At 31.4% G+C, this 16,853-nt stretch overlaps 1 protein-coding gene across 1 annotated transcript in view; it reads right to left on the bottom strand.

The window, feature by feature from the left end:
• Nucleotides 1–7,449: 7,449 nt before the first annotated feature.
• Nucleotides 7,450–16,853, bottom strand: part of LOC126770509 (uncharacterized) — a 40,866-nt gene continuing 31,462 nt past the window's right edge. Inside the window, exons 3-5 of the mRNA XM_050489925.1 lie at nt 16,578–16,811; nt 14,256–14,538; nt 7,450–12,959 (exon numbers count right to left, since the gene is read on the bottom strand). Coding sequence (XP_050345882.1) covers nt 12,757–12,959; nt 14,256–14,538; nt 16,578–16,811 — 720 coding nt within the window. The 3' untranslated portion in view covers nt 7,450–12,756. The remainder of the gene's footprint in view (nt 12,960–14,255; nt 14,539–16,577; nt 16,812–16,853) is intronic.

Here is a 16,853-nt window from a genome sequence, read left to right on the forward strand (position 1 = left end):
TCATAGTGGACGCAGTCCGCTTGCGTATGATCGCATAGTAGTCATCTACACGAGCTTCCGCAAACATTGCCGACGCGCTGCAGTATCGAGGCTTCTTCAATAAAATCCTCAGCACATTGTTGTATATCCATCTATATACATATATAGAGGTCACTATAGATATAATATATAGTGACCACGAACTCGAACCACTACATTAAATTAACTTGAAGTCAAATTTATCTCAAAACACATTCCAATAACAAACCTATTATCAGGATATCGGCTTAGCAAAAGTCCATCTTTCTTAGCCTTTTTCGGCAATTGAATATTCCCAGGCGAAATAATTAATCTTTATCAATATTTTACATAAGGTTATCACACTAATGTAAAAATTTGTATTTCAAAGTGTTGCCATACCTTAGGAATTCTTCAGAAGATTTCGCTCGAAATCTATATGAACATTTTGTTTGGGTTTAGTTTCAGATGTCGAACGATTCTAAAGATTTATACAAATTGGTATCTTGTGGTTTTTAGATATGGTATATATTTTTTGTCATTTAAAAGTTTTTCCGTCATACTTTTTCGTCGCTCTTCGGAATTTTCTTTTACAGACTTGGCAACGCTGGTTGAAGCTTGTTATTAGCTAGTAGGAGACTAGGCTATTGAAACCTTGCACTAACAAAAAATAGAGTACTTTTATTCAAGTAAAACAACTTCCTTTTCCTTTTAACATCAAGTTGACGTTATATATTTTAATCTTCGCTTACTTAAGCAATTTATTAATATGTAAGTATTCATTAATAAATTATTTTATATACATTCAACTAGGACGGGATGATTTCCTCACGATGTTTTTGATGTGTTTGACTGAGAACCCAGATCTCTAGTTAAAGTCAGGTTCTAATCAATGGGCCATCTCGTCATTAAATAGTATATAAAAGTAAATTACTGGTGGTAGGGCTTTGTGCAAGCTCGTCTGGGTAGGTACCACCCACTCATCAGATATTCTACCGCAAAACAGCAATACTTGATATTGTTGTGTTCCGGTTTGAAGGGTGAGTGAGCCAGTGTAATTACAGGCACAAGGGACATAAAATCTTAGTTCCCAAGGTTGGTGGCGCATTGGATATGTAAGCGATGGTTGACATTTCTTACAATGCCAATGTCTAAGAGCGTTGGTGACCACTTACCATCAGGTGGCCCATATGCTCGTCCGCCTTCCTATTCTATAAAAAAAAAAAAAAAATTACAAAACCTTTCTCTAGAAGACGGCAAAAGTGGGCGTTCATACGAACAATCATAAAATTAATGTCGTAATTAATTTTTAAAAATACCTAAATGAATAAAAAATAAGCTTCTTATATTGCACAACATTACAACACAATGTAGAACGGTATCTTTTTTATAGTATTAATTTTTGCTTCTTACTTACATATGTGTAAATATACACTGGCCTCCAAAAAAATCGACCCACCTACATTTTTTGTAAAAAAGCTATCGTATGGTTTTAAACTACCACATATTTATATTTTTAAGATTGATAATGAAAAAATGCAATTGTAGGATTGTACAAAAACAGAAATAGTGCGCAAAAAATAGGTTTTTAGGTAAATATGTGACAAAACACGAAAACACAAAATTTTACGCAATTTTATTTTTTTGTGTACAAAACGATTATGCCGTTTGTTTTTAAATTTGGGTGCCTAAATCTTACTTTAATAGGAAGTGTTTCCTCCTCTTGACCTAATCACTGCCTGCATACGCCTATTAAGTGACCTGATTAGCTTTTTAATGTCTTCCTGTGGGGTCCGTTGCCATTCTTCAGTTAGGGCAGCTTCCAGTTGATTCAGGGTTTCTGGAATTGGATTTCGTGCTCGAACCGTACGTTTTAGCTGGTCCCAGAGGTGCTCTATCGGGTTTAAGTCCGGACTATTGGCTGGCCACTGCATAACTGGAATTTCGACTTCCCTGAGATAGTCTTTAACAATTCTAGCGACGTGAGTTCGTGCGTTGTCGTGCATAAGTTGGAAATAAACCCCAATATATCCAGCGTAAGGCATCACATGAGGCTCCAGAATGTCCGTTATGTAAGTTTCAGCATTAACAGCACGATTACGGAAAAAAACCAGCTCTGTGCGTCCCGTCAAAGAAATACCTCCCCAAAACATTGTAGAGCCTCCACCAAATCGGACTGTTTCTCGAATGCAACACTGAGAGTAGCGTTCTCCTGGCCTTCGCATGACGTTACGTCGTCCATCAGAGCCTACTAGAGACATTCAGCTTTCATCACTGAACAATACTGTCTCCCATTGGTCCAGTGTCCAATCGACGTGCTGCCTAGCAAATTGTAGTCTTGCTTGTCGATGGGATGCTGTGAGTTTTGGTCCTGTTGCTGGCTTGTGAGGGGTTAAGTTTTGCTCTCGAAGTCTACTTCTTACAGTATTTTCACTCACAGACACTCCACGACTTTCTCGGAGTCTACCTTGAACGTCAACAGCCGAAAGATGTCGGTTTCTTAAATACGTCAAACCAATAAAACGGTCATCGGTCGGGGTCGTGACACGCCCCCTGCCAGATCCTGGTCTCCGGCGATACTCCTCAGTCTCCAAGTAGCGTTTGTACACTCTTCGCACCGCTGAACGACTTAATTTTAGTGTTCTAGCCACATTTCGTTGACTTAACCCCTCATGAATAAGAGCTACGACTTGAGCAGCTTCTGCTTTAGTAGTATCCATTTTTTATGTTTAAACTTATTAAAATTATGGTTTCAACAAAGTTTCATACACTTAATCAATAATAAACATCGAACCGAGATGACTCCGCGTTAAGAACTGGAAATAAACTAACCATGCACTTTGTGCACAAAGTAACGTTTTCTTATCAATACTTTAAAAATATTCCAAATATCCTCAATAACACTTACAACTCCTCCAAATCAATATCAAGTGGGTAATAAAATGTTAAATGTATGTCCCATAAGTAAAACAATCCACCTAGGTTGTCGCATAGTTAAGAAAACAACTTTGTAAGTAAAAAAATACGGGTGGGTCGGGGCGGCCAGTGTAGTAAGTTTTGCTTTTGTTTGTATTTATTAATATTGAATACAAAAAAGTTTATTTAGTCATCAACTTTACTCTTAATAGCGGTAAAACAGTCAGGCTACCTTTACAATTACTAATTTAAATTTAGGAGAAAACTGTTTAATCTTTCCGCCAGCATGTCCAAAGTAGACTGCAAACTCGGAATAGCTTGAAGCTGAAGCTTGATTAGCGATGTAAGCTAAACTTTGTAATAGAGATGTGAGCTTAATGTTCAATAAAGTTGTTACGAGTGAGCGTTAGGTTCATACTATGCGAACGGCCTGCGGCGACGCATCAGCGCATCAAACACAGAATAAATAAATAAATAAACTTTAGATTACATTTTATTTGAGTTATGAATATTTTTAATTCCTATTAATAGCACCATTCGAAGGTATAAAAAGGTCTACAAAGTTCTCAACGAAGTTCATCTGAGGATAGATAAGACATGTTAACCATTTAGAGGTGGTAGGGAATCTTCAGAGTATAACCAACGTGTTAATAAATTCCATTACACCAATAAATAACGCGCCCACGAGTTGTCATAAGAAAAACAATACATTAATAAGTAGAAAATATTTACATAGATATTTGAAAAGATTTGTACAGAGAATACATTTATCAAAAAACTTGCGGGTGATAAAAAAGTAACAGAACGCGAAAATATATTTATTTCATATATCGTAATAAAACCAATTTCCACGCAAAGAAGTCGCGAACATCAGTAATTAATAAAGACTTTATCTATCTATACAGGGCCATATATTATAATTTGAATATAAAAAGATAGTAGTCGTTAATTTTCATGCAGAAATCGAAATATGTAGTTGATACCTGTGGTTGATAGACATAGGCATTGTAAGAAATGTTAATCCTCGTTTACACCGCCAATGCGCCACCAACCTTGGGAACCAAGATGTTATATCCTTTGTGCCTGTAATTAAACTGAGTAACTCACCTTTCAAATCGCAACACAACTGTACCAAGTACTGCAGTTTTACGGTATAATATCTGATGAGTGGGTGGTACCTACCCAGACGAGCTTGAACAAAGCCCTATCCCTACTACCAGTATTAGATTAAGTATATACAATAAATGAATATTTTTTGAAAGGTAATGGATAAAGGATTGCATTTAAATAAAACAAATAAACTTACTACCTAAACTTTAATACACAATTTCATAAAAAGGCCCCAAGCTAACTGTACGATACAGTATGAGGTATTCATTGTTATATAAGCAGTATTAAGATTTAAGGTACATAAAATTCTTAGAGCTAATCTTTTCTTATATTAGATTTAATGTACGTTTGCGTTAAGGATACAATGCAAGAGTACTTTTAAGTGTTTTTTTTATCTGGAATAGTAAAGAGAAATCTGAAACGAAAGGTAATTTATGTACAAATCATTTTGAAATGTATCAAGTATGTGTAGTGCGCACAGCACAAAAGTAAAGGTTTAAGTATTGTCTTTGGATTTTTACTTAATACTATAATACAAATAATGTTGAAGTACTTCTGCCATTTCGATTTTTGACAAAATATTTGACAATTTGACAATATTTGGCAAGTTTTGTTAAATTTACTACATTTTTTTGGTCACTAGTTTCGACTTCACCCACATTTGAGGGGGACAGGTGCTAGATACTTTGTGTCTTTGTACGTGATAACGTTTATGCAAATTTCATGATGGTCAGTTAAGTTGTTAAGAAGGCAAAGCGTAAGCATAATTGTAACAAATTAACACACATATAAACAAACTTGGTTTCGCCTTTATATTATTAATTAGGATTCACTTTACCAAAAATACCTAATGATATATGTCTGTTCTATGACCTGTATTTACTATGATTCAATACTTTTCACATCTCAATTAAAGAATCATCAAACGGATATTTTTTTGAAGTGGACAAATCTAATTTATATACTTCCTAAATTTTAATTTATTACTGCACATCATTCACTTTTTTAACAAGGAGTGCAAGAAAGCTTAAAAAAGTGTGAAATAATGCAACTATTCTATTCTAAGCACTTTTAAGTAAATATACAAATTTTGTCCTTAAAAATATAAATCTCTATTAAGGATGTTAGAAATACAGCCAAACTCTAATCCAATATATAAGTAATAATTAAGCTATTTAGCCCCAGCAATACTTAAGCAGACTAGATTAATGCAAGCAATTTAAATTAAGTCGTTACTATCCCAATCGTGCTATGTCAACTGACGCTGATAGCGAGTATTACAATTGTTCAAAAGTATATCGGTAAAACATACTCCCAATTGGGTGCCAGTAATGTGATTAGACTTAACGACTCAGATCTGGATTCGTTATTTATTTTAAAAAAAATTAATTTAAGTTAATGTTTAAACATTGTATCACTGAATAGGGTTGAATTTTCCATTGTTTTTTTTTTAATATTGATAACCGATAATAAGAAGAAAACATTTCGAACCCTATAACTATTTTTTTTAATTATTTTAGTATTTTCTATAAAACAAACAGATTCATAAAATATATTCAGGCATTGCATTTAAATATTACGTCTATAACGCATTTAATCCGAACACACAAAAAATGCAAACTATGAAGACAAATTACAAAATAGGTATATAATGCGTGACATCATTGCCAATGTAAAATTAAATAATGTTTATCAAAATTTTTAAGTATTAGGCACAATTTCTTAAATTTATGATTTCTAGAAGCTTTAATACTTTCTAGGATAAATATGGATTTTTTATTTTATCTTCAATATTAATCTGAGGAGTGTTACCCTATGCAAAACAAACATTATACCAAACAAATAAACTAAATTTCACATTTATAATACTTATTAGTAAGGATTTAAAAAATGGTTTGTACATTTACGTATTTTCCTGACGTTGTCTGTTAGTACAACTTTCATTTTGACGATTTTCAACGTTTTATTATTTTTTACGTGTGTTGTGCCTGTATTATTTATATTAGATTTAGCCGCTTTGAGATGAATTAAGGTATAATTTAGGTTATTTATTTACCTTGTTAAATAATAAGCTATAAGTATAAATAAACGGGAAGTTTAGTCCCATAATAACGATTTTAAAACGGTGTATTTTTTAATAATTAATTATACTATATTCCTGTATTATAATTGTACCTTTTTAAAAAGATAACCTAATACAGATCACTGGCAATAACAGATGAGCAAAAAATATTAATCTCAGAGTTACACATTACCTAGTCCTTATTTTTCAATTGTTTTTAAAGATAACTAAAATAAAAAAAAGTTATGAATGATGATATTATAAATGAATAAAAAACGAGTTAGTCAATAGTTTGTCTACAATGTTTGATTTTTCTATGTGACGAAGTATACTATTCTATGTATATATTTAATTATGAAGTAACAGTGTATAGATTAGTTAATGTTTTGTTTTTTTCCCGAATTTTGCCTACGAGCACGATAGCCAACTGCGCATGAGTAAGAGAATGAAACCTTCTACTATATCTTATATAATGATGTATATGATATTAAGTATATAGTTGGATTGAATATTATCCATATTTTCGGTCACAAACCATTTGGTTAACTCCACAAAATTACAATACGTTAAATGTATATAATTAGACCGCGAAAGTGTAACAAACAGCCAAACAGATAATTTAAATTATTGGATACACACATATTGATTTTGGATTGAAAATTCACAATTAATAATATCTTTTTTTTGTCCAAACTATAATCACTTAAAAATATTTAGTCCAATTTCATTTAAAATAAATACTTTTTCGAATAACTTTTAACATAATCTGGATTCGGAATTATTCTAGCATTTTTTTTTTGTTTAATGTCCATAATATTTTGACGATTTTCATGTCTTGATACGAAAAATGCTCCATTAATAAAATTGTTCACACTACCAAACTTTATTTATTTTTATTTTAACTACCACAACATTTAGAATTTGCACGTTCTTGAAGCAAAAGCCTTATACGAATAGTTTGTAACATTGATATTTCGTTTTAAGCGTAGAACAAGTTCAAAAAAAAATATTTAAAGCAAAACAACTTGTATACCAGGACAGGTTTCAAAACGAAAGATAAAATATTTTATTATGATTCGAAACTTACGTTTGACGTACGTTTCTTAATTACAAAGACCTTAAGCAAATAAAAATTAAAAAAAAAATACAAATTCGTTATCTTTGACAAGAATCACGTGAGAGTTATAAAAGAACAGAATCGCAGATACGTCATTGTTCTAAGATTAAATTACACGAAAGCCTTGAGTGCTTATCAAAACATCAAACAATATATGTATATCATATTACAAACATTAAACAATAACACATTCGCATGCATTAAAAATATTAAAGCTCAGGACGCCACAGAAATAAAACACATGTAATTTCAGAGATAAATTTACTAAACGCACACACAATATTTAAGTGCAACAATATACATAATACATTCATATACCCGTTTCGTATTGGCATCGCCATAGCGCTTTGAAAATGATACAAACAAAATATACAACATGTACATGCAACATGCATTTCTGAGTTATGTTTCAAAATACGTAAATATTTTTACTTATTAGTCGAAATCAATTTGTTTAATAAGCTAGAACATTTCGCATAACTTAAGATAAAAAAAGTAAAAGTATAATTCCAAGCTTAGGAACGTACACAGCTAACCGAGCGAAGCGAGTAAGTCTGATACGTGAGACCTTTAAAGCTAAGGGCATACTTCTCCCTTAAACCTCTTTCACACAAGTATGACCGAAGCTTAAGAAAAATATCGATAATTTATATCCTAGGGAGCGTTAAAGTATAATGTAAGTAGGTATAAGGAAATAACATATATAGTTATATTTTTACTTTGGCTGTTATATATTTTTAAATAAAATAACTATTTATATTATTAATTCTACCGAGTTATTTCATTATAAGCTGTTACTTCTAATAAATAAACAATTGTTCTGCATTTTCATTTAGGGTGGGATATCACTGATACTCTCATTTACATAATACTTGAACGCAACCGTACAGCTTAATATAAAACAGTATTCACTTATAAATAACTTTATACCGAAACTATTTAAAACACGCTGTATAAATTAGTGTAAATTGACAAACAATTATCTTAATTAAATTATAGGTTTTAAATCAAGACATAACACTGATACATCAAAAGCCTGCATAAGTTAACTATTCTCATAAATTGTGAGAATAGAATAATAAATTATTCCCATTCTCATACATATAAACATAATACGTGAACATTTGAAATTGTCAAACATTTATAAAGTCAATTTTTTATATAGTATTAATTATAAAATGAAGAATAATGTAACTTATATAAATCAAAAACTATGGAACTATTGATGCGCACAAAACATTTAATTCAGAAAAATGGTCGATCTTCGATAACACGTGATATTATATAACATTCATATTCGAAAGTTTAATGTTAAAATCGTAAAAATTGAATTGAAATGCTTAATTTCACTTTAATAGTATACTAAACATTTTAGACGTTTTCGAGTATTTTTTTTTTTTTTGAATGAACATACCTTGCGAGTTTGACGGTGTAATGTTGAAACATTATGAATCTTATTTTATTTTGCTTTAGATCTAATTTTATTTTGTACTTATTCTATGAAACTGTAATTACAGTACAGATTAAAAAATCCATTATACGATTACACGATCATAAGTTGACTCCGTTATCTTGTTACATAAATTAAACATAAATAAATAAAATATAATAAAAAAAAAGATTATAATAATTAATCTGTTTTTTTTTTGTTTGTAAGCGCAAAGCTGATACCGGTCGAATTTAGGGTAATCGTTTTGATTTATATAGCCCGTTCATTTTGAAAATTTCTAGCCTATATAATGTCACACTACGATCCAAAAGGGAGGAGTTTAACAGGGGTGAAACCGCGTGGAGCAGTGGTAGACATAGTTATATATAGTAATATTATTATTGGATTTCTTTCGTATTATTACATTACATTTGCTGGAATATTTTTATTACACATTGAACTTATAATACAGTTATTACTTCTGCCTTTTCTGCCTGTCACTGTGACGTCAATTTGACAAGATATCGGAGTCTAATAGTGTCCGGCAAGATTTTAAATTACTGACAAACACATTTCTAAACGTATCACATATTGTATGGTTGGGGTTCCTGTAAGTGTCAATAAGTCGCCTAAATACAAATTTTATCGATCGTTCAAATTTCTTAAGTTAAGGTAAATATGTCAAATAAGGCCTTTTTCCCAACATTTGCATGACGTCACACACGTTACGTCTCAACACACAATCATACATACACGCAGGTACTAGTGTGCAGAGATGTAGAGCGTATTTTAACTTTTCATATTTAAATCGAACAATATGTCATACCTTTGCACACATATAAAACAGATTTATTTTTATATTTCTAAAAACATTTCGAACATAAAAACAATTTAAGTATTACTAATATGGATATTAAACATATGTTCTCTATTAACTGTAAAGTGTTACAAGATAAAACAGATTAAATATTGACATTGGATTATTAAAAATACAAAGAGTTTTTATTATATTAAATAGGAAATTCTAATAAAATGGTTTAATTTACAATAACTTGGGAGACTAATTAGTACCTTTACATTAGCAATAATATTTTAAATGTTCCAATAAATATTGTAGTAAGAATTAAATGCTTGATGAAAAGTTATGTCAGAAATTATCATTATTTTCTTTTAATTTAATTATGATGAATTTAAGAAACAAAAGCAATTGAAAAAGTATTCGAATCATAGACAGCAATTATTGAATCTATTACAATAGATTTTCTATCTTTAGGTAGGAAATAAAATAGTGGCTAAATGTCCCATATTACATTGTCAACATTTTTTGACTTGTTTCATGTGAGATTTAAATGTTGCCATCCTTTGTAACGAATTGTGTAAAAACGATGAACAAACAAAGTGTGTTAATTTTTTCATAATGAAATAAATTCAGATTTAAATAATTCAATAAAATTGTAATAAAAAAAAAAAAAATTGATTTGTAAGCGCATATGACGTTGCATGTATAATAAAAAGTTAAAATAATGTTTTCGAATTCGATACCAAAAACGTTTTTTTTTTTAAAGAACGTGGCAAATACGAACTTACCTAGGAGTGATAGTAAATATCTTTAAGCTTTCTAGAGCTAATAAAAAAACCGCGATAGTTCAAAATGCTTTAAATTTTAAAATCTATGTCTACACGAAGACAAAATTAATATTTATACATAAAAACCTTTTTTTTGATTTGCCATTCGTTCCCTTTAATTCTACGATTATTCGATCATCTAAATTTATAAAATACTATAAGAACTATGTTAAAAAATTGCCTCAATCTTGCCATAATTTGCAACATTAACTTACAACTACATTTCCTGATTGCGATTTTTTCGTTACATTAAGCATATTCATATTATTTATATGTCAAAGACTACTAATGGATGATCTTTGTCAATTGTCACCAAATTGTTTCGTGGTGGATCGGGCAGTCTTTGGTATGTTTAGAATTCACCTAATTAAACGGTCATCATCAATATTTAATATATCAAAAAACTCTAACAGCTCACTATATTGCTTATAAATGACAATATAAATTATTACACCAAAACTCCATTGAAAAATATTTTAAAGGATAAAATATATTTAAATATATTATTATATATATATATATATAAATGTATGTATATATTGTTATTTCTTCTCTATATATTCTCACTTATTGTTTCTTTCATATCTCAATTTATGTATTACTTATTTAATACCTTTAGTAATATGTATCAGATCAATTAAAACATTCCTAATCCAGCATTCTTATTTAACCTTCGTCTCGTAATTAAAAAAAAAATATCATGTCAACGACTAATATTTTTATTAAAATATAAAAAATGATTTATAATTTAATTATAAATTTTTAGGCATTTTAATCACAATTGTGTCCTGTTTTATATATTCTTCCTAATATGATACATGTATATAGGTGACAATTTATTTACTCAAAACGGAACGTTATTACTTATCCCGTCATGATAGATATATATACATCTTCAGAAACTTCAGCGTTTTATGCTTTATATATCACAACTATTATGAAGCCGTTTTTTTCAAATGTTTTTTTTTTTTTAATAAGTCAGTTTTCATGGAAAATGGGACATAACGTAAAATCGAGACGGTCACTTTAGACATGTATTTGGTATTTAAGTATATCAATATTATCTACATCTGACATGATACTTCATTTTATAAAACGGTAACTGAAATGATTATACCAGAATTATAAATTTATAACTCAAATGTACGATAACTAGATTTAACCGTTATCAAAAATTTTACTTTAGTTTATATGAAACACGAATACAATATTATTCGACTTTACTCATAAACGTTGCTTAGCAGATGATTAGGTGAATAATACTGTCTTCTTCTTTCGAATATCAAATCAGTAATGACAGAAAGAGCGAAAACAGTGTTACACTAAACAGCCAAAAAGAAATATTAATCAGTATTGCTGTATGTTTTTGATTTATGAATATAATTTGTCGTTCGAAATTCAAATCTATGACTGTCCATGTCTATCTTATCTGTGACTTTCCTTTCCCACCTAATCTAATTACTTAAATTACTTCGTGGACATTCTAATAATTCCAACCTTAGAAGCACTATTTCAAAAATTTCAAACTCTACGAAGCTATTAAACATTGATTGCGATTCTAATACCAACAATCCTAATCGATTTCTATACATTTCTATAGTATTAAAATTTATCAAGTCCACTCGGTTAATATTTAGAATACTTTGAAAGAATCGTTAATCGTGTACTTAAAGCTAATTATTTAAAACTATATTTCCCATTGGTTTCTTACGAGACGGCCTTACTTATTTAATTATAAAGGTAATATTTCATGCGTATCCTTTCAAAATAAAATACTAGGTTCATCATTGAAATAAATATAACTGTGTGATTATTAACACGTGCATAGTCAACAATGATTTCTGGTAAAAGGAACGATGGTCCTTCATCGGAGTATGTCCGGGCGACACGACTTCTAGGCAAGCATATATTAAAATTGATTCAATTTTTCACATGCACCAGCTTTTGTACCGGAAAGCGGGTGAATTCCGTTCCTCGTTCAAACTACGTCACTGCTGTTATTTTATGCTTCGGACACATCGCGAATGTTATTATATATTTGATCGCTGAATCGCGAATAACTTTTAAACTTTATTTATTATCATACTAAATACAATTTGTAATGTTATTCTAATAAAGCGAAGTTAATAGGTATCTGTTTCAATTATTTATATATAATAAAGATTATATTTTAATTGTATAATGTGTGTGATAATTATAATTATATACTTTTTTTTAATGTCTGCTAGAAGTTCTTCATCACAATCGCTACATTCCTTATATTTTCTAGCATACTATTCAGTTAAGAACATTGGTGATACATTGGTCTGTTAGTTATACATTCGTTTCAATCAATTGAGTCATACACTTCAAAATATTATTTTGCTTTATCGTCCTCACACCAATCTATAAATTATCTTACGTTTGGTACGTGTACAATTTCTAAACCATAATCTCCAAATGATATTATTAATTTTGAATCACATAATTTCCTGATTAATTTAAAAAAAATAATCTAGTCTACAAAACAAGTTTACCGTTCTGTTTCGCCTCGCCGTTCGCTTGCGTCTCATTATTTGGTGGCTTTCTCTTGCGAAGAGAGTTGTATTGCCTTATTTGATTGTATATAGGCATAAAAAACAGTATTATACCCGATATTCCGATAAAAACACCGGCTAAGTAGAATGACAAATCATAAGAGTCAGTGATGTCGTAGACCCAACCTGGAACGATACAAAAGTATAATTATACATTTTTTTATTCAAAATTAATAGGCTGACTGACAAATGGGCCACCAGATGGTATGTGGTCACCATCGCCTAGACACATTCGTACAAAGAAATATTAACCATGCCTTACTGATGTAATGGTGATGATAGGCGATCCAATACGCCACCAACTTAGGAACTAAGATGTTATGTCCCTTTCGCCTGTATTTACACTATCTCACTCACGCTACAAACCGTAACACAATAATACTCAGTGTGACTATTTAGCGGAAGAAGTAATAGTGGGAATTTGATTAGAGGATGGTACCCAGTCGGGCTTACACAAACACCAACGTTCATTAACTTAGTTAAGCAGATGTATTTAATTATATTTTCGGATTGATTTATATCATATAAACATCGATTACACCGTATCTCGTTATATTGAAAGCGCAAGCGATCTCGTGGCGCTTCTTTTTAAGACGGCCTTTCCGTCTTTTTTCGTACCGCTGGTTTTTTAGTGGGTATTCCGATGTTCTGGGCGCACTCGGCGCCTTATACCGGCGAGCCTCACATACCCCCCTGTTCTCGTGGGGGCAACGCGTGATGTGTTTTTCCAGCGTTAAAAAAAGGAGATATAGAGGATTAAATGGCAACTTAAGATGCCAAAACCTTGATTTTAACAATTACCAAAATACTAATAAAACTGTAGGCCTGACACATCAGTGCATCTTTAAGTACGCACGCATGTAACTTACGCATTCGTAAAGGCTTTGTTAGTTAAAGTCAGCTGATAACCGTCTTATTTAAGGTTGGGCAATATAGTTTAAGGAAAATTGTGTTTGGGATACACTTGTGTACTGTAATTTCTCATGTTTAAATGGATTTTATCCGAGTTAAGTCATTTATGCCGATGGAGATATTTCATATATTCGTATCCTAAGATATAAGAAATGCCTATTTGCGTCATTTTGGTATAGTAAACGTTTGGCTATAGTTTATTTGTTCATACACCGTCATCTCGTGCTTGACGGTGAAGGATCATAATGAGGAAACTTGCATGTGTCTAATTTCACTGAAATTCCGCCACATGAGTATTCCTCTAACACGCATTGGAGCAGTGTGTTGGTGCAAAAAAAGGAGGCCTTAGCCCAACAGTGGGACATTCGCAGGCTACGCTTTTTCGGATTCACATAAAATATACACTTTTAAAATCAATAACATAACCTGAAAAAAATATTTATTTTATCTTTATATTTATTGACCGCCTTATTTAAAGATGAATTAGAAATTAAAAAAATATATTCTTACCAGCCAAAGGAGGTCCAACAAGGTTAGCCAGACCTTGGATAAGTAGCAACAATCCATACGCATTCGTGAACTTTTCCAGCGTTATCTGTTCTACAAGGATAATGCTCGTAAGAGAATAGTTTGCAGCGATAAAGGCACCAAAACCACCGGAAGCGGCGGCGAGTCCGAAATAACTACTAAGAAGCGGCATGATGAAGGTCACCACTCCACACAGGATCATACAGACTGCATACACGAGGCTAGGGTTCGCGCACTTCCAGTCACCCACCCATCCTAGGAATATCTGGAAAACAAATGGACATTGTGTAACGATTGCGTTTTATTTCCTTATAGAAATAAACAATATAAGAACTGATCCCCTATACACGAAATCTTTTGCAACAGTTTATTCAATAAAACCGTGTTCGCTTTATTATTATGTAAAAATATTAGTGATGTTTTATAACGATATAATGGTATGATGGTTGCTTCATATATAACCTATCGCAGGTTAAAATCGCGAAAAGCACCACTTTTTCATGCGCTTATTTGTGTCAAAAATTCCCCTCGTGGTATTTTTATAAACTGTTAATAAACACGCATTTGTCAAAAAAAACTCAAAGACATTTACGATTATCCCAAAGGTTATCTTCCAATCCTAACCAGAAACAGGAAAGCAGACCTTGCAATTCACGGGTTGTTTTTTTTTTCACTACCCAAAAAGAAGCGTAATGTTTCCAGGGTTCATGTATGTACATATGTATGTGGGTTGCTTTATTCCAACATAACTTAAATGCCTCAAGAGATTTGGATGTTTGGAGTATCGTTAGAATTCTTACATCATTTCGAATGACATATATTATGTATATATATATATATATATTATTGCCCCGGTATGGCATTCGTAATTTTTTTTTTATATTCGCCGGGAGGGCAAATGACTCTACTCCACCTGATGGTAAGTGGTAGTAGAGTCCAAACGCGACGACGGCCAGTACAGACGGGAAAAACGTTCTGCACTAGCCGCCTTCGCCTTGCCGGCCCGCAAGATGCCTCTTCACGCCTCGTTTGAAGGAACCCGGGTTGTAAGAGGAGGGTAACACGTGAGCTGGTAAGGAATTACAAAGTATTGAACTATTTTATTATTGCGTTGATTTATAATTAATAACATTTCTGTTTTTCTATAAAAGACGCCGATTTTCTACTTATAATTACTTCATTTTACAGCTACTGATTTCACACAATTAAAAACTCCTATCTCATTTATCATTCAGTAGCTTACAGCATCGTTGGCTTTTATTTATTCTTTGATTAAAAGTATCATATACAAAGATTGTTCACTCCTATGATTTCATATCTCAGATTGAGGAAACGCTAAATAATACCAACGCGAGACGCTCACAGACACGTGTAGCGATTACATAAATCAAACATATGGTATGTTTGAGTGCTTGTTATCAACACTTTAAAATTGAAATGGGTCAAGTCAACTCCAAGTGATATCATTGCTAGTGATATCAAGTATCAGATACGGTACTCGAAAGGCGTCTTTTACTTCCCGCGAACGCAACTTTATCGTTATTTTCCTTAATTTTCTTTGGGGATAGAAAAAGATTTCGAACTACGCTTTCGTCTAATTATTCAATTCGATATGTCATTTGATGATCTTAAATAAAATTGATAATCACTATGCAACTGTTAGCCCCGTAACGAATTAATTTATTACAAGACTAAGTACGTGAAGACATATATATAAGATGTTATGTCCCTTGTGCCTGTAATATCACTGGCTCACTCACCAAGACCTATATATATATATATATATAACTTTTATAAGATATAAAATACCTATATATATATATATATATATAGGTATTTTATATCTTATAAAAGTTGTTTAGCGGGTGATAAGTTAAACAACGTGTCTTCTGTCAATTATTCAATTTTTTTTACTAAAAAGCCTCTAAGCAACGTTTACATGTATGGCCTCGGTTGTCTTGTTTTGGCAAAACTTTTGAGATTCTTATAAATTGTATTAAAAAGCAGTTTTAATTTCATTTCCGAGACGATCGCTGACATAAAAATGTTTTGAATAAAAGTATTAAAACTATTGATATTGATTTTACTATAAAAGGATATATAAAGATTACAAATAATACACAATGGAATTTTTTTCAAGATAATGTTAGTATTCTAATGCATTGAAAAGTATATTCTAGACGTCAGGTTATAGATCACTAGCAGATAAATTAGAATACAATAAACTCATTAAGGTATCACGTGATATTCACATCTATATTTCTATAGAGTAATCAGTGCTAAAAATTTGTATAGTCAACATACCTCTCCAAACATATTAACAATGCCGATAATGGATATCAGCATCGATGCTTGCGATTCATTGAAACCCATGTTCAGACCATTGTCTGCTATATACACGTAAGGTACATCGTACCACATGTAAAGCAGAAAGTTGGACATAGCGAACATGAGAAAGGCGGGGTTGCGGAAGTGTGAGAAGTCCAGAACGTCAACTACCAAATCCCAAAAGTCCCAAAGGCCTGCATACCATTGCACCTGAAATAAAATTTCAATATTATTAAATTAAATATAATAACT

This window comes from Nymphalis io, chromosome 9 (genome assembly GCF_905147045.1).
Source record: "Nymphalis io chromosome 9, ilAglIoxx1.1, whole genome shotgun sequence".
In the NCBI taxonomy this organism is placed as follows: domain Eukaryota; kingdom Metazoa; phylum Arthropoda; class Insecta; order Lepidoptera; family Nymphalidae; genus Nymphalis; species Nymphalis io.